We start from the raw sequence: 18498 nt of genomic DNA, 5'->3' as shown, positions 1-18498 counted from the left end.
TTTGGGACACCCTGGAATTTTGCATCAAGAAATGTTCAACCATTCCTTGATGCTGTGTGAATTTCATGGGGAGTCTGCACATTTCTACATGGGCTTCCTGTGCCGGTCAACTGGAGTGCATTGCTTCAAACATTCATTAATCTCTCTATATATGGCAACAAAACATATAATTACAATAACCAGTGCCTTTTCTCCGGACACAATCAGAATTAGTTTTGTAATATGCCTTTCAAGGTAAAAATGACTGTTTATCATTAAAGACACTTCAAGTTACTGTTTGTTTGGTAACAATGTTAACCTTTTCTCCCTTTGCTTTCTCCTTTCCAGGTATGAATGCAGCAGTCCGTGCTGTAGTGCGTATGGGAATTTATGTTGAAGCAAAAGTATATTTTATCTATGAGGTTGGTGTTCCCATTTGTTATATGTATGCCCCCACGGTCCATCTTTTGGTCTATGCAGAGAGAGAGAGAGAGAGAACACTCCTTTGGAAAGTGTGGAATGACGAGGAGAAAAGCAGGGACAAATTGGGAAATGCAGCCATTGCCTGTCAGCACTACCGTACATGCTGAGTATAGGAAACAAAAAAGTGGGGATCAGCAAAATATGGCGACACAGAGAGGGAAAGTAAGGATTTCCCCCCAAATTTTATCCTCCTCCTCTGCTCCACACCTTTGCTTTTTATCTTGATCCAACTAAGGAGGTCCACACATGGAAGCAGCCTTCTCTGTGCGTGACACTTGCTCGATCTGAAGCCAGGAGCCTAAACTGGACGTGCATGTTGGTGCTGTCTGTCCATGCTGCAGAGTTTTATTTATTACTATTTTTCATAATCTTATAAACTGCTTCACTGCCTGAAGCCACCAAAGTGGTTTACAGTGAGATATAGCACAAAAATACGAGTTCCAAATGCAATGAAATAAGGTGCACAATTATTCTTTCATTAATGACTGGGTCACAGCTCAGTGGAAGCCTTTTTAAATGAAAAGGTATCTCCTGTAGGTACCAAATATCATGACACACAGCACCTGTCTAACTTGAACTGGTAACTGAGGGCTGGAGCTGCAACACTAAAAGCCCAATTTCGAGTACAAACAAAACACCTCTGGGGCATGTGGTACTCTTTCTCAATCCTCAGCCTCCAGTAACAGAGCCTGATCGAGAAAGAGTACCACATGCCCCAGAGGTGTTTTGTTTGTACCTGTACTCGAAATTGGGCTTTTAGTAGCTGTTTAATAGTATTTGGCCTACCAGCCCATGTCTCTCACTTGGGATGTAATGACAACCACACAAATAACAAGGGTTCTGCTCCCTACTCCCCACTGCAGCTCTCACCCTAGGAAGGTACGGTTTTATTCTAGTACGTTCTCACCCTGTGGGATGCACACCGCTTTCTTTCTCCTTTGTAACAAGACTTGTACATCCTCTGCTATGTCAGGCAACATCTATCCAGCCCACAGCAAAAGTAACAACAATGAACAAACCTCACAGGTAAAGAACACCAGTAGCAAAGGGATGGCACTTTTGTGACAATCAGAAGTATTGATGTTGCCCCTCTGAGGTGACCCACAAATGCACCATAACATGGCTTAATTTAAAGTAATAAGGGCTTCTCTCCACCAGTGAGAAACTTGGCCACAGGTTTTCTGGCTCAAACATCACTGCTGCCTATGCAGCTGACGTTCAGGCAGCCCAACCAACACAAGGCTAGTGGTTTATGAGGCAGCAAGGAGGGCAGATGACATTATTTACGGCTCTGATGTGCCATGTAACCTGCTGCCAGCAAGAACAGACTTGCGCTGGAGTGTGCATCCCTATGAAGATGTGCATTTAAGTGTGCATTCAATCGAAAGCCATGTAATGTGGATTGCTGACACCTGTGCACCACACATTTATCCCACAGTCTTTTCAACTTCAAGGGAAAATCTCTTATCATGTGGAAGGTAGACTTCCTTTTATTTTGTAAATGAACTTTGGCGATGGTGTCTATAGGAACTTAAGGGTACAATATAGTGGGTGGTTTCCTCATTGTAGGACATAATATATATTTGAATCTATGCATGCTGAATGTTCATTGGACTTCTTCCAAAGCCATAAAAGGTAAAGGGACCCCTGACCATTAGGTCCAGTCGTGACCGACTCTGGGGTTGCGCGCTCATCTCGCATTATTGGCCGAGGGAGCCGGCGTATAGCTTCCAGGTCATGTGGCCAGCATGACAAAGCTGCTTCTGGCAAACCAGAGCAGCACATGGAAACGCCGTTTACCTTCCCGCTGTAGCGGTTCCTATTTATCTACTTGCATTTTGACGTGCTTTCGAACTGCTAGGTTGGCAGGAGCTGGGACCGAGCAACAGGAGCTCACCCCGTCACAGGGATTCGAACCGCCGACCTTCTGATCAGCAAGCTCTAGGCTCTGCAGTTTAACCACAGCGCCACCTGGGTCCTTGTCCTTAAGTTTATACGCTAATAAAGCATTCAGCTCTTGAAAAAGTTGCATCTGAATTGATGTGATTGTAGAGATTCAAAGTGCATTAGGAAGTGTTTTTATACGGAAGAGTATTTCCCCCGTCTGGCTCTTTGTCTTTGCCGACCCATGCCTGTCTACTTCTGTAACTTGTGAGTCGAGGAACTGTAAAACTTATGAATATGCAGGCAAGCAGAACTCTGCACACCACAATCCTTTGTAGTATTGCCACAGCAACTAACCAAGTATTTGTGTGTCATGCCAGCCCTGGAAGTTCCTGTTTTGCTATTTTACTGACAAATATTTTACCACCTTGCTTGAAAGAAGCTGGGTGCCTTTATGGTTGGAAAGATTTTTTTCTCTCCCTTATCTCTGCAAAAAGTTATCTCAAATCTGTCCTCTTATATAGTGCTGGCTGACTTGCCGGGGGTGGGGGTCACATTCTGAACTGAACACTGGCTCTCCACAGAATCCCTGAGCTGAGGTTCAGGCAAAGGACTTCTTAAGCTCCACTTTGGCACAGGCCCCTCTGATGACCCACATTACATTTAGCATGAGATACATACTCTAGAAATTCTCTCTAGCTGTTCACCCTGGAGGAGGGTGTCAAACAGCCCTTTGCCTTTCTCTTTACTCGAGTGGCAAAAAGCAACTGATACATTTAACAGGAATACGGAGACTATGCAGGTGGGCAGATCGAGTCACTAATGGTTTATCCCTGGCATGATTTCATTGGTGTTCTGGGTGCAATCTTCCGTTTTCTGTATGCAATGCATTTGGAGTGCTGCCTTTTTTTTGGTCATGCAGAAAACTTACTCTGTAATGGAAGTTATTTCATGCCATTAACATTATTTTAAGCAAATGCTTCAAAAATACTCTTAAAACCTCTTAGTAGTTAAAAGATAATTTCCTGAGATTATGACAAAATAAACTTCATGGTGGAGCACCTGCTTTGCAGGCAGGAGTTCCCAGGTTCAGTTTCTGACATCTCTGGGTAAAGCTAGTCAGACAACTAAATGCTGCCACTACATGTAAGGTGTACTGTAGAGATGTACCAATAGTTGACTTGGTACAAGGCAGAATAATATATTCATATCAGTAATTAACCTAACTATGCTCTGGGACTATTTCATCTTTAGTTCCAAAGGTCAAAGGAAAAACTGGGGAGGTAATAGCTAACTCCTACTTGCTTCCAGTGTTTTGACCTTTGAAAGTGAGAAGGTTGGCACATTAAAAAAAATAAAAATTAAAAGCCATGCTGCGCCCTGCGAGGGCGCCAGAGCGATCTCCGCCCCTCAGCGCCAGGTCGCGCAACCTGCTCGAGACTGCCCTGAGGGCTACATAGATTATTGCATTTACCCCCACCCCAGATTCTCCACCCTGTGGTAAGGTTTCAGGGTACAATGTTTATGAGGAGAAATTATAATTATTGCTCATTAATATGGATGAGCAGGTTATTGAGTTGATAATAGTCTCTGGGTATAAATCAAGAGAAATTAGATATCTGGGAATTTGTCAGATTATGCCTTTATTACACATAATATTTTTCATGTATATGAGAAAGCAACATTAGATAAGAAAAAGTGGACCACTTTAGCTCAGCATGTGTGTATGTATGTATGTACCAGTATGTTGTGATATATTCAAGAAGAAAAGGATGCTGAATATATTTAGACTGCAGCAGTTAGCTTGTCCTAAATGAGAAGTTTAATACACTGATTAACCTCACAATGGATCAGGATTTAGTATAGGATAGATTTAATTCAAACACATAGAAGGGTGTTGAGGGAATCGAGGGAGAAGTTTCTTTGCAATTCTATCCCCCCACCCCCCCACCTACAATAGTCTGGCTATTGGTTTTTCTTTTAAGAAGTGTGTGATATGAGATTCTAGTAACTAGAAAACCACAAATGCCTTCTAGCATTATAAGGCAAAGTAAATCTTACCAGCTACATTCTGTGAAATAATCTTTGTTTATAAAGTGGCGTGCATCTGAGACTTTAGGGATGGTGCTGAAATGTAACAAATTGAAAATGTAGCAACTCTAGTACATATTGTATCCGCTTAAACATTAAAATTAAGATACTCCCCATCCCAAACCTCAAAAATCAGAAGAAAATCGACCCACTCTTTTTTAGGAATAGGGATCAGAAATTCAGGACTACCCTGGGAGAACTGGAGCATATGATGAGATGCAGTTTTGTTTTTTTTGAAAGCTTCATTAGCTGAAGAATAAATCATAGCCAACATCTCTTGAATGCAAGCATGGGTCTGCCACAAAGAGGTATTTGTTGTAGGTACCAGAAGATAATCGGGTAAATCCAGTGCCATGGCACGTAGACTGGAAAATTCCAAAGGATATGTTGAAAGCACAGAGATTTCCTCCGCTCCACTTCAGAAACCATCATGAGCACAGCAGCTTCAATGGACATTGTTGTTCTGGTGATTTGCCCTCTGTCTGCAATGGAGAGTAACCATGGTTGCTGTAACATGCTTGTACTTGTAATTAGTGTAGAATTCTCTGTGTTTGTGTGTGAATGCCTTTGTCTCTATGCTTACTCTGTCTCTGTGAACACTGCAACATTCTCAGGGTTATCAGCTGCAAAATTGTTTTGATTTGCATTACCTAATAATAATAATGATGATGATAATGATTGATTATTTGTACTCCGCCCACCCGGCTGGGTTTCCCCAGCCACTCTGGGCGGCTTCCAACAAAAATTAAAATACATTACAGTCTGTACAGACTGTACAGAAGTACAGTCAAATTATGTAGGAAATGGATGCACATTAAATGTTAAGGCTTCCAACAAGCAATCAGCTCTTTTAAAAGAAAAAGCAACAACGTTTTAGAGAAAATTATAGATAAGAGATTTGTTCTGAAATGTATATTCAGAGAAAGGGACAGGTAGCACTTAGGAGATTTGCAGATACAGTGGTACCTCGACTTACGAATAACTTGACTAACAAATGTTTCAACTTACAAACGTCCGCCATTTTGGATGCGGTTTAGATAGGATTTTTTCGATTTATGAATTTTTAGATAGGATTTTTTTCGACTTACGATTTTTTTAAAAAAAATTCCCCGTTGGTTTCTACTTACGATTTTTTCGACTTATGAAGGTCCGTTCGGAATTGATTAAATTCGTAAGTTGAGGGACCACTGTAATCACAATGCCCTAACACCATATATATAAACCAGCCTTAGTGAATTTTTACACAAAAGGTTTATCTACACTACAAATGTATAGTTCTTAACATGTCTACTGGCATAAAGGTAAAGGGACCCCTGACCATTAGGTCCAGTCGTGACCGACTCTGGGGTTGCGCGCTCCTCTCACATTATTGGCCGAGGGAGCCGGCGTATAGCTTCCAGGTCATGTGGCCAGCATGACAAAGCCGCTTCTGGCAAACCAGAGCAGCAATGGAAACGTCGTTTACCTTCCCGCTGTAGCGGTTCCTATTTATCTACTTGCATTTTGACGTGCTTTCGAACTGCTAGGTTGGCAGGAGCTGGGACCAAGCAACGGGAGCTCACCCCGTCACAGGGATTCGAACCACCGACCTTCTGATCAGCAAGCCCTAGGCTCAGTGGTTTAACCACAGCACCACCTGGGTCCCTGTCTACTGGCATAGCTTCCCGCAAAGACTACTGGGAATTACATGTTTGTGGTTCTGCCTTTTTCCTTCTCCTGCAGCAATGGGACTCTTTGAATTTGCCCTGACTGCATATACCGGTAATTGAAATGTACTTTTCCTGTCGAGCTCTGGAGAAAACAAAATAAAAACACGAATACGATTTGGCAACAGAAGCTGGCTCCAAATGCTGCATCATGATGACTTGCAACATGTATCTGCCAATAACCCCCATCCCCAGACCAGTCTTGACTTTTTAAAGCATGCTTTTTAAAAAAACCACAACCTTAATAAGCATAGCTGCCAAGTTATCCCCCTTTTTATGGGATTTTCCCTTATGCTGAATAGGCTTCCTCGCGAGAAAAGGGAAAACTTGGCAGCTATGTTAATAAGGTAGATGCGATGTAAGAAAATCCTCTGCGTGGATCCTAAAATGCAATTTCCCCCATGTCCACAAATATTGCAGCATGCCCCTCTCTCTCTCTCTCTCTCTCTCTCTTTCTCAGTGTGTGTGTGTGTGGTGTTATGTCTCCAAGATGGCACAGAAAAATGAGAAGAAAACTAGTCTTGACCAGGGCCAGCCCAATACATTTTGACCTCTGAGGTGAAACTCAAATATTTTATTGGGGTGTGTGTGAGGTCCCCTCAGCCCCTAAGAGTTGACTCCTGCGGTTGCTGATCCTATAAACCACTTTAGCCTTTCATTTCAAATCTTCATGCTTGCAATGGTGACACCATTCTCATACTTCCCTATCTGACTTACTTGATCCCAAGCTTAGTGTAAGTTTTATCATAAAAACCCTTTTATGTTACAATTGTATTTAATCCCCCCTTAAACGAATGCTCTTTTTTTATATGTCAGGTTTCTATATAATGTTTCTCTCTTGTCACAGGGTTACCAGGGCATGGTTGATGGAGGTGAAAACATTGTTGAAGTCACATGGGAAAGTGTTTCAAGCATCCTCCAAGTGGTAGGTCCTGAATTAAGAATCATTTTCATTTTCATCTGAAGAAGTGTTCATGCACACGAAAGCTCATACCAATGACAAGCTTAGTTGGTCTCTAAGGTGCTAGTGGGAGGAATTTCTTTATTTTGTTTCATGCACACGAAAGTTCATACCAATGACAAGCTTAGTTGGTCTCTAAGGTGCTAGTGGGAGGAATTTTTTTTATTTTGTTTCATGCAAGTGTGTTACTTTTCTAAAAACCACCCCTAAATAGGTAATGAATAAAATGTTTTAGCAATTAAGCAAAATGCTTTGCACTAAACAGCTTTGTGTTTTGGTCCCAAAGTTAGTCTTAGGTATACTCACTTAGAATTTTTGCTTCTGTCACCACCCAACATTTTCAGTGCACAAATATCTGGGCGGTCTCTTTCTTTCTTTCTTTCTTTCTTTCTTTCTTTCTTTCTTTCTTTCTTTCTTTCTTTCTTTCTTTCTTTCTTTCTTTCTTTCTCTCTCTCTCTCTCTCTCTCTCTCTCTCTCTCTCTCTCTCTCTCTCTCTCTCTTTCTTTCTTTCTTTTTTCTTTCTCTCTCTCTCTCTCTCTCTCTCTCTCTCTCTCTTTACGCTCAGGGAAGAGAAATGGAGCAGCATCCAAGCAGAAGGATGCCAGCAGAGTTCGGTGTCTCCCTTTGCTTTTTATTTCCCCCTCCTAGTATGAGTCAGTATAAAAAATGTTCCCATGTTGCCTTCAGGATTTAATAACTGTTTTGTGTTGGCTTGAGCTTGGCTCCTCTTGCAGGAAAATTCCCTGCCTGCTGTGACTTGCATCACGTATGGGTATGGCAGTGCCAAGAAAGGATTTCAGCCTAGACGAGCCCTGTGCCACAGCAAAGTGACACTGTTCTGAGAGCAAAATATGGACATAGCTTTAATTCTTTTTCCTGCATCAAAAAAGAGGAATTGATATTGCGTAATCAGCAACTAGCACGTTTTCAGCAAAGGAAATTACATAACAGTTTTATATCGACACTCTTCTAGTATGCAAAAAATAAAAATCCCTTTGCTACTTCTGATCCGCGGCAGAACTTCAGTCAAGGATAATAAATGTGATTTAAACTTTGATTGAAGGAATTATGCTTTTGAACCATATACTATAAAACTAACTGAACAGATTATCTGTTTCATAAGATTCAGCTGAAACACTGATTCTTCCTGACTTTTAAATCTTACACAGCAACAGTTCTGAAGGTGTGGAGGAACAGAATACCAAGTCCAGATTGAAAAATAGATAAAGAAATAAAGGACAACTACAACTCCCATGATCCCTAGCTAATAGGACCAGTGGTCGGGGAAGATGGGAATTGTAGTCCAAAACATCTGGAGGGCCGAGGTTTGGGGATGCCTGGTCATGAGTAACAGTAATGTGTGTGTTACTTATTAAGGAACTTGTCATTAGTGTTGTTTATTCCCCAGTAGCAATCACTTTATTATCACATCTGTTATCTATAATTCAAGTTTATATATAACTACCAGCCATCATTTTTAGTTACCACCTGTACCGGACGACCATAAATGCTGTGCTTTGTGCGTAAGCCAAGTAAAGAGGATTAAAGTCTGTTAAATGTAAGATATTGGATCTTCTGGTCAACGTACTTTCACACCTGCATCCTACCCTTTCTCTGTGGAGTTCAGTGTAGCACGCATGGGCTTATCCCATTTTATACTCAAAACAGTGGCCCTAGTCTCTCCTTTTCTTGTTTCTTGCCCCCTCCCCCAAATATCCAACTGATCTGAAATGAAATGACTGTAGAAAATCAACATACTGTTGGTGCTCTATGTCGGACTAGCAATGCACATGGTGTAGGGAAGCCTTTCCATATCGATGCTCTCTGGTTTTGTTTTAGCCTGGATCTCATGAATGAGAGGGAAGCAACAACTGCTGACTTCCTCTCTCCCCAAGCTCTCTACTTCCCTCAAAATATTTTACCAGCTGAGGCTTCCATGACTAATGCCAGTGTGGTGTAGTGGTTAAGAGTGGTAGACTCCTAATCTGGTGAACCAGGTTCGCATCCCCGCTCCTCCACGTGCAGCTCCACGTGCACTTCTCTGAAGTCTCTCAGCCCCACTCACCTCACAGAGTGTTTGTTGTGGGGGAGGAAGGGAAAGGAGAATGTTAGCCGCTTTGAGACTTTTTCGGGTAGTGATAAAGCGGGATATCAAATCCAAACTCTTCTTCTTCCTTGTTGGGTGCCTAGCTGACTTATGAACAGGTTTGACAGGAAACCCACCCTTAGCTACCCACCCCCTGGCCACCTCCAGGCTTCCTGGCAAGAGAGGGAGTGTCTCTCTTGTTACGGCAATTGAGTCAACTCTCCCTGCCATCCTCAGTTCTCAGTCCCCTGCCAATAAAGGCATTGCTATGGCAAGTATCAACCACATGTTAGAGTCCTAGCGGGTTGTGAAGGTGGCCTTTTGTCTCACCATTGGTGGTGCTGTTCGACCGCTAATAATGAATTTTGTCCCTAGAATAAAAGGAATAGTTTGGAACCAGTGAGCTACAAAATAAGCGCAACAGCTTAACATCGTTTTCAGTCTTATGCAGGACAAGGAAATGTGTATGTGTTAATATTTCTTTAACCAAGTAGTGTTTACAGCTGACAACAGAGGTAGGAAATGTGTACAGACAATATCAGGGATCAGCAAACTTATTCAGACCTTGTGGGGGGGGGGCGGACTATATTTTTGGGGATGAAATGAATGAATTCCTGTGCCCCACAAATAACCCAGAGATGCATTTTAAATCAAAGCACACATTCTACTCATGTAAAAACATGCTCTTTCCCGGACCATCCGCGGGCCGGATTTAGAAGGCGATTGGGTCGGATTCGGCCCCCGGGCCTTAGTTTGTCTACCTATGGACTATATACTCCACCATACTCCTGCCAGCACCAGATTCTGCATTATTGCTTATAGCAATGGAAGTAAAATCTGGAGAGCTTGTTCCCTCAACCCGATTCTTCTCTTTTATCTTGAAGGGAGGAACGGTCATTGGCAGCGCACGCTGCAAAGCTTTCCGGACCCGGGAGGGCCGCTTGAAGGCAGCCTGCAACCTGGTGAAGTGTGGCATCACCAACCTTTGTGTGATTGGTGGGGACGGCAGCTTAACAGGGGCTAATCTTTTCCGCGAGGAGTGGAATAGCCTTTTGGAGGAACTGGCACAAAATGGTAAGTCCTGGTTAAGCTCGTGGGACATTGAGCTCCTCAAGTTCTATGTCATTTATTTTAGTATTTTAAAATTGCAAACCACCTTTCTTACACCAGCAGAAAAGTGCTGCATAAGTGCACAGAAAACATATTTGTTGTGCTGTACAAGTGCTAACGTTAGTTTATTGTTTAAGATTTAGATCCCTTCCTGCATCACCATGATCTTGGAGCATTTCGCAATTAAATAAAAACCAAGTAGAATATACTTTAAAGTGCAACCATCTCCCTTCTATTAAATGTATCTGTCAGATTAGACATGCACCATCAAACATCACTCGGACACATGATAATCCATTCAAAAACCCTTGTGGAATAGGAGTGTCTTCGGGTGTTGTTAAAATATAGCCAAGGTTTGTCCTGGTCAGAGCTTGGAGGAGAGAGTATTCCATACCCGGGGAGCATTTACACTAGGATTGCAAATGGATACAGAGGTGGAGGTGCTTGGATTGGGGTACTAGTGTTGCACAACAATGCAGTTTGTCACTTATTTTCTTGTTAATAATAATAATAATTTTTTTTATACCCCGCCCATCTGGCTGGGTTTCCCCAGCCACTCTGGGTGGCTTCCAACAGAAAAATAAAACACAGTAATCTATTAAACATTAAAAGCTTCCCTGTCTTCTAAAAGTCTGGTAGTTGTTTTCCTCTTTGACATCTGTTGGGAGGGCGTTCCACAGGGCAGGCGTCACCACCAAGAAGGCCCTCTGCCTAGTTCCCTGCAACTTGGCTTCTCGCAACGAGGGAACCACCAGAGGGCCCTCGGTGCTGGACCTCAGTGTCCAGGCAGAATGATGGACGTGGAGACGCTCCTTCAGGTATACTGGACCGAGGCCATTTAGGGCTTTAAAGGTCAGCACCAACACTTTGAATTGTGCTCGGAAATGTACTGGGAGCCAATGTAGATCTTTCAAGACCGGTGTTATGTGGTCTCGGCGGCTGCTCCCAATCACCAGTCTAGCTGCCGCATTCTGGATTAGTTGTAGTTTCTGAGTCACCTTCAAAGGTAGCCCCACGTAGAGCGCATTGCAGTAGTCCAAGCGGGAGATAACTAGAGCGTGCACCACTCTGGCTAGACAGTCTGCAGGCAGGTAGGGTCCCAGCCTGCGTACCAGATGGAGCTGATAGACAGCTTCCCTGGACACAGAATTGACCTGTGCCTCCATGGACAGCTGTGAGTCCAAAATGACTCCCAGGCTGCACACCTGGTCCTTCAGGGGCACAGTTACCCCATTCAGGACCAGGGAATCCTCCACACCTGCCCGCCTCCTGTCCCCCACGAACAGTACTTCTGTCTTGTCAGGATTCAACCTCAATCTGTTGTTTGTTTGTTTTTTGGTCTATTCATACAAGCACAGTCTTATCAAAACTTCAGTTCCATGACCCCAGTAAAACGAGGACATCTCTGGTCTCCCAGCCCACTCCCCATTCTTTCCCAATAACTGAAGGCAGAAATAAAATTCCCATTCATTGGCGAAGCTTCATGCAACATTAATTCAATCTTTTCTTCATAAAGAGCGTTTTCTTGCCTCTTACTCACACCAAGACTGTAATAAATGATAACGTCACATTGTTTAGGGAAGCTTTTAATCTTTAAGAAATTAGTGTATTCTAAGATTTCTGTTGGAAGCCGCCCAGAGTGGCTGGGGAAACCCAGCCAGATGGGCGGGGTATAAATAAATTATTATTATTATTATTATTATTATTATTATTATTATTATTATTATTATTTATTGCTTTAACTTCATGGGAGGGGGGTGTATGTCGGACATTTTTTAATTTATTTTTCTATTGCTTTTTTGCCAGGTGAGATTGAAAAGGAGGCTATCAAGAAGTACGCTTACCTCAACATTGTGGGAATGGTTGGCTCCATCGACAATGACTTCTGTGGTACCGATATGACCATTGGCACTGACTCTGCCTTGCACAGAATCATTGAAGTTGTGGATGCCATTATGACCACTGCTCAAAGGTACTTTGAACTCAGGATGTGGGATTTTAAGATGGCCACTTGGGCAACGGCTAAGAGCCATGGTTCTTTTCTTTAGCAGTACTAAAGTGTACCAAAGTTGTATTAATTTCACCCTTTTGCCAAAGTTGAAAGGGTGGTTATGTGCATACGGCAAACCTGCCTGCATTGCGTTTTATGACAAAAGGAGGAGCTAGATTAGAATCCAAACAAGGATGTCAAAAATGGCATCCCAATCTTTCTTTCCTGTGATGTGTATTTGTGGAAAGATGTGGCTGTCTTTGACTGCATCCACTATGATTTTTAACCCTGCCACCCCTGGCATGCACAGAATGCTGCCCTCAGGAGAAAAAGGGGTTATCCCTCTCAGTTTAAACTAACTGGAGCTCCCAGTTCCAATGGATTGAGGAACTGCTTAGTTTAAACTAGGAAGCACATACCGTATATACTGGCGTATTAGACGGCTTTTGAACCCAGGAAATTTTTTTCAAAAGTTGGGGGCCCGTCTTATACACCGGGTCCAAGAATCTGCAGTCACCGCATACGGTGGGGGGAGCTCAAAAACGGCCGCATCCCCACTGTATGCAGTGACCATATGAACGCAAAGAAGCGCGCTCGGGAGGGGGCTGCTCCCCGCCAGGGAGAATGGCTCCCTCATGGCTTTGTGACCTGGATCAGCGCAGAGATACAGTTTTGTGTATTTCATTGGTGTCAAGCTGCTGCCTCTTCTCTTTTTGTCAGCGCAAAGCAAAGAGATCTCTCCGTCTCTCTCTCTCTCTCTCCGCCCTCTCTTTCACTTTTGCTCAGCGTCTTTCGCTGGCTGTGTGAGCCTCCGATGTCTCTGCCCCTCTATCGCTATCCTCTCTATGGTTTCTCTCCCTCTCCCTGGCTTCTATTCCCCTTTTGCTCACTGAGCCAGCCTCGTTGTCTCTCTCTCCGCTCTCTCTTTCACTGCTGCTCAGCGTCTTTCGCTGGCTGTGTGAGCCTCCGATGTCTCTGCCCCTCTATCGCTATCCTCTCTATGGTTTCTCTCCCTCTCCCTGGCTTCTATTCCCCTTTTGCTCACTGAGCCAGCCTCGTTGTCTCTCTCTCCGCTCTCTCTTTCACTGCTGCTCAGCGTCTTTCGCTGGCTGTGTGAGCCTCCGATGTCTCTGCCCCTCTATCGCTATCCTCTCTATGGTTTCTCTCCCTCTCCCTGGCTTCTATTCCCCTTTTGCTCACTGAGCCAGCCTCGTTGTCTCTCTCTCCGCTCTCTCTTTCACTGCTGCTCAGCATCTTTCGCTGGCTGTGTGAGCCTCCGATGTCTCTGCCCCTCTATCGCTATCCTCTCTATGGTTTCTTTCCCCCCCCTTTTGCTGTCTCTGCCTCCCTCTCCCTCTCCCTCCTTTTTATCGATGTCTCTGCTTCTCTATCTCTCCTCTCTCTGGCTTCTTTCCCCCTCTCAATAACTAAGCAAGCAAGCAAACAAACAAACCACCATTTCCCCGGCTGCAGACTTGAGTGCTGGAGAAGACAGCCTCCCCTCCCCGCCAAAAAAGGGCTGGAGTACATCCCAAATTCTATATTTTAACTTGAAAAGTAAGGGGTCATCTTATACGCCCAGTCGCCTTATACGCCAGCATATACGGTACCTCCAATCTCCTCACAGCAGTTCCAGAGGAGGAGCGGGGAGCAAGCGAGGCCAAGGCTTACAGTTACTCATTCACACAATGCTAAAACACAGATTGGCATTGCATTCGAACTTTTGACTGCAGTCTGCTTAAATACTATTTAAGTCAATGGAATGTAAGCAGCTTCTGTGGAGGCTTGCAGCCTTCTGCATTGTGTAGCCAGAGGAAAATGGAGCTCTGGAAGGCATGTCTGGATTCCTGGGAATGGCAGCTGAGCCCTGCCACCACTTGGGCTGGTATTTATCACATCGTCAGACACATGCAGTGGTATGAAAACTGCATGTGGAGGTCGAAAGGGGGGGGGAGCCCATCTTGCATAGATCAAGGGTTTTTAAGTTGGGCTTTGCTTTAATATTGCTTTTTTGTATGTAGTTTAGTTCTGTGAACAAATTGGGGGGGGGAATTGAGATTTGATTGTGAGGACTTGCCTAGTTTTGCAGTTTTTCAAATAGTAGCCATCACTGAAAGGCAATTAAGATTTGAGGAGTAACACTCTCTTAAATGGCATGACTTCATTAAATTTAGTGGTCTGCAATCTTAGTTTGGGGGTGTGGGGGTAATAATGCAAAGAATAATGGCACATGATAGTATGCTGCAAAGCAGAAAGTTAAGAAGTGTCTGGGGGAAGATGGAAAACGCCAGCACAAATGTAGTTTCTGCAGTGCCAAACAATCGTCTTGTCTTCTTTCTGTGCATTTGTACATATCACTTCATACTTTGATGCTGTTGTGACACTATTAATAATTATTGCAATTGTTACAGCCACCAGAGGACCTTTGTCCTGGAGGTGATGGGGAGACACTGTGGGTATGTATGTCTGCCAACACCACATTTAGTTAAAATTGCTGAAATATATAGTTCACGTACTCATTTGGATTTTCTGATTATGTTCTAGGTACCTAGCTCTTGTTAGTGCCTTAGCCTGTGGTGCAGATTATGTCTTTATTCCTGAATATCCACCTGAGGAAGGATGGGAAGATCATATGTGTTCTAGGCTTTCTGAGGTAATTATTTCTAGAGTGGCTTTGAAACTCTGCCCTGGGATCTCTTAGGCTTCTTTGAAAGCTTACTAGGTTCCTCAATGAAAAGATCAGGGATGGCCGGAAAACTTTCAATCCCTCAGTGTCCTAGGTAGAGCCAAAATGGAGGAAGTGTTCCATGGCATTGTTTTCCTACTGCGAAAGTGTCCTCCTTTCTCATGATCTTTCCGTTTCCACCTAGTAAAGACATACCCGTCAACTCCCAGACTGAAAAATCCGGGATCAGCAACGGCACGGCACCGGAAGCCGCTTCTACGCATGTCTGGACATGCATAGAAGCGACTTCCAGTGCTGCTCTGCCCAATTTTTGAAAATCCGGGGGAAATACGGGATATTTTGCCATTCAGGACAACGGCAGGAAACGGCTTTAAAAACGGGGGTTTCCCACGAAAAACGGGAGACTTGGCAGGTATAAGTAAAGACCACCCACCTCCCAAAATTACATGGGGCAGCATAGAGGGAAGGCACATCCAGGCTGGCTCAAAATATTTTGGCACATGAGGTGAACCACAAAATGGTGCCCCCCTCCCTGCCAGAGAAGAAGAAGAGAAGAAGAAGAAGAAGAGTTTGGATTTGATATCCCGCTTTATCACTACCCGAAGGATTCTCAAAGCGGCTAACGATCTCCTTTCCCTTCCTCCCCCACAACAAACACTCTATGAGGTGGGTGGGGCTGAGAGACTTCAAGGAAGTGTGACTAGCCCAAGGTCACCCAGCAGCTGCATGTGGAGGAGCGGAGACGTGAATCCGGTTCCCCAGATTACATTTCTACCGCCCTTAACCACTACACCACACTGGCTCTCTCTGGGGTGGGTGAAAAACTACATCAGGAACAAGGGGGGGAATAAAGATCCACATTGGAATTTGCTGCCCCTGTGGATCCTGCCACCTGAAGAGGTCACTTCGCCTCATGGGTGGGCTGGCTCTGTCTCTGCAACATGTTCAGGTAGCAGGCACCCCCTTGCCAGCAGGCACTTGGCATTTAGGTGACCAATGACAACACTCCCTTGTGAACTGCTTTGTAGCTCACCTGACTCTTATCTTTGATGCTAATGTACAGAATGGAAGATATTGCTAGTGTTGAGGATTTAGACGTGATCAGCTATATGATGATGTTACTGTTGCAATGAGGAAGGGTTATTTGCCGACAACGCAATCCATAGCTGGCTGGGATTGCCAACATTAATGAGGTGGCAAAAAATGTGTTAGGAAGTATTTTTTTATCCTGGCTTAGTAAGGTCATTTTTGAAACAGTAACAGCACATTAAGTACTGTAGTTGTAATAGTCTCAGAAGCTTTCAAGGTACAGCTATTTATTGTGGTCTCAGACCATGAGGCAGATTTAATGACTTTTCTGCATTTTTTTTTTACCTTAGAACCGTGCACGAAAGAAAAGACTGAATATCATAATTGTAGCAGAAGGTGCCATTGATTCCCACAACAAGCCTATAACTTCAGAGCAAGTTAAGGATGTAAGTATCAAGCTGCCAATCAAATCTTCTACCAAGGATATACGTAACTGAATGCTTCTCTTCCACATAGTGTAAAGTGTGTATCATTTCTCGATGAACATAATTAGCCTTTCTTTATATGGTTGATTGCATATTAATCATTTCAGGCGATACAATAAGTATTACATCTGTGTCCTTTAGCAGTAACGTAATCTCAGTAATTATGATTATAACCTAGCTGCTGCCTTTTAAAAGGCATAAAACATAAACATACAAATGAGTATACAATGTTATTTGGGTATTTTGTAGGACCTGGTCAAAACATTCAAAACGAGGATTCCTTCAGTTCTCAGTACTGAACTGTTTTTTGTTAATAAATTATATCCATTATACGAACTAAGTTTGGTACTTATCAACTCGGCTACAATCCCAGCAATTTGAGCCTCCTCTGTCAACAAGGCTTCTCAGAACAAACTGTTACACAGTTCAGCCAGACAGTGACCCAGAAGTGCTATAAAAGGGAAGAAGAAAATCTTCACTTGAATGTGGATTGGAAAATAGTTCCAAGATGAGCAAGAATGATGCTGCACAAACCACGAAGAGGCCATAACTTACCTTGACATAGGATGGGTTTCTTCCGTGTTTGCAAGTGGGGGTGGGGTGGGGTTGAACACAGCCTTTCAAAATTGTGTGGCCATTCCCTGCTGCATACGCTTTACCTTTGCTTCTGCCGCCAACACATTTATACTTGTAAAAATTCTCTTAAACCACCTCTGACTCAGATGTAGAGCCTGGACTGTTTGGACTTTACTTCCTGTCACCTCAGCACACTGCAAACTTTCAAGTGATCGTGTGGTTTCTTACCCCTTCTCCACTTCCTCACAATGTACAAAAGGGATTGCCAAACAGGGAGATCCCACAGTGGTTCAGATAAAAGGTCTCTCTCTAACCCCATATACCAAAACCCCTTTCTGTATCACTTTCTGCATCCTGGGTTAAGAGAGATCTTTCATTCAGATAATTTTAGGTCTCTTGGATTGGGCTTTCACTTCTGTACCTCAAAACCTTGTCCCAAAGTTACCATACATGGAGGTAGGTGAAGGATTAATGCCCAAACAGTCCCACTAAGATGTCCAGTCAAAGTTTGGGGTTACAGGGTCACCCATTCTTAATCTTGATGGAAAGAGGCCAGATTCTCCAGGAATCTTGCCCCACAAACAGAGTGGACTTTTCCAGTATGTTTGTTCAGAAAGAAAAGTTTTCACAGATCTGGAGTTAAGAGAGTACAGGCTTGATTGTAACAAGGAATAGGACAAGACTGGATTTCCCCCCTTGCTATTACTCCTCTGTATACAATGGTAGATATTTTTACCTCAGCTTTGTAAGATACACCAAAAGTTATTCTTTTGTTAGTGTAATATTTGCGCACTAATTTCAAAATGTTCTACTTTAATTATTATTGGGAACAGTCTTTCAGGAGGAAGATAAACAATAGTTTTTCAAAGACCCAAAGTGGCAGTAGTGGTGACATCGTTGCCAGTGCTGTACACCTTTTTTTTTTTATCCTGCTGTTGCTTCTAGTCAAACTGGTTCTGCAACTTTCCCACCCTCACTTTTTAAAAATACTTGCTTACATAGGGATCAATTTTGCTTGCCCTAAGGTTAAGTGGATTTGAGAGCGTTGCTCCGTCACTATTAAAGAATCCTAACTCTTCATAATCTTTGTATTGTATGCATTCTTAAAGTTTTAAACTAGGATTTCCACCTATTGTTCAGGCACAATAATACCCCAGTGTGTTTCTGCCGCTGTTACAGCTCATAATCCTTAACACTTTGTCTTTTTTTGCAGCTTGTGGTACAGCGACTAGGGTATGACACTCGCGTGACTATCCTTGGCCATGTGCAAAGGGGAGGCACTCCCTCTGCATTTGATAGGATTTTGGTAAGTAGACGCGGGCAGCCTGTGTGTTGAGCACCGTTGTTTAGGGTGTTACATAGTTCCTTATCCTCATTCAGATTGTAGAACAGTCACAAATGTCACTGGCTCTCCAGTGAGTGGCGCAGTCAA

The 18498-nt window shown here is 43.4% G+C and overlaps 1 protein-coding gene across 5 annotated transcripts in view; it reads left to right on the top strand.

Annotated features, from left to right (window-relative positions):
* Nucleotides 1-18498, top strand: part of PFKP (phosphofructokinase, platelet) — a 63401-nt gene that overhangs the window by 13779 nt on the left and 31124 nt on the right. For all 5 annotated transcript variants that reach the window (XM_060280895.1, XM_060280892.1, XM_060280893.1 and 2 more), the window contains exons 2-9: nt 328-401; nt 6991-7068; nt 10075-10264; nt 12107-12272; nt 14702-14746; nt 14835-14943; nt 16356-16451; nt 18280-18372. In XM_060280895.1, coding sequence (XP_060136878.1) covers nt 328-401; nt 6991-7068; nt 10075-10264; nt 12107-12272; nt 14702-14746; nt 14835-14943; nt 16356-16451; nt 18280-18372 — 851 coding nt within the window. The remainder of the gene's footprint in view (nt 1-327; nt 402-6990; nt 7069-10074; nt 10265-12106; nt 12273-14701; nt 14747-14834; nt 14944-16355; nt 16452-18279; nt 18373-18498) is intronic.

Source organism: Zootoca vivipara, chromosome 12, assembly GCF_963506605.1.
Source record: "Zootoca vivipara chromosome 12, rZooViv1.1, whole genome shotgun sequence".
NCBI classification, from domain to species: Eukaryota; Metazoa; Chordata; class Lepidosauria; order Squamata; family Lacertidae; genus Zootoca; species Zootoca vivipara.
This window is presented reverse-complemented; position numbering and strand designations above follow the sequence as displayed.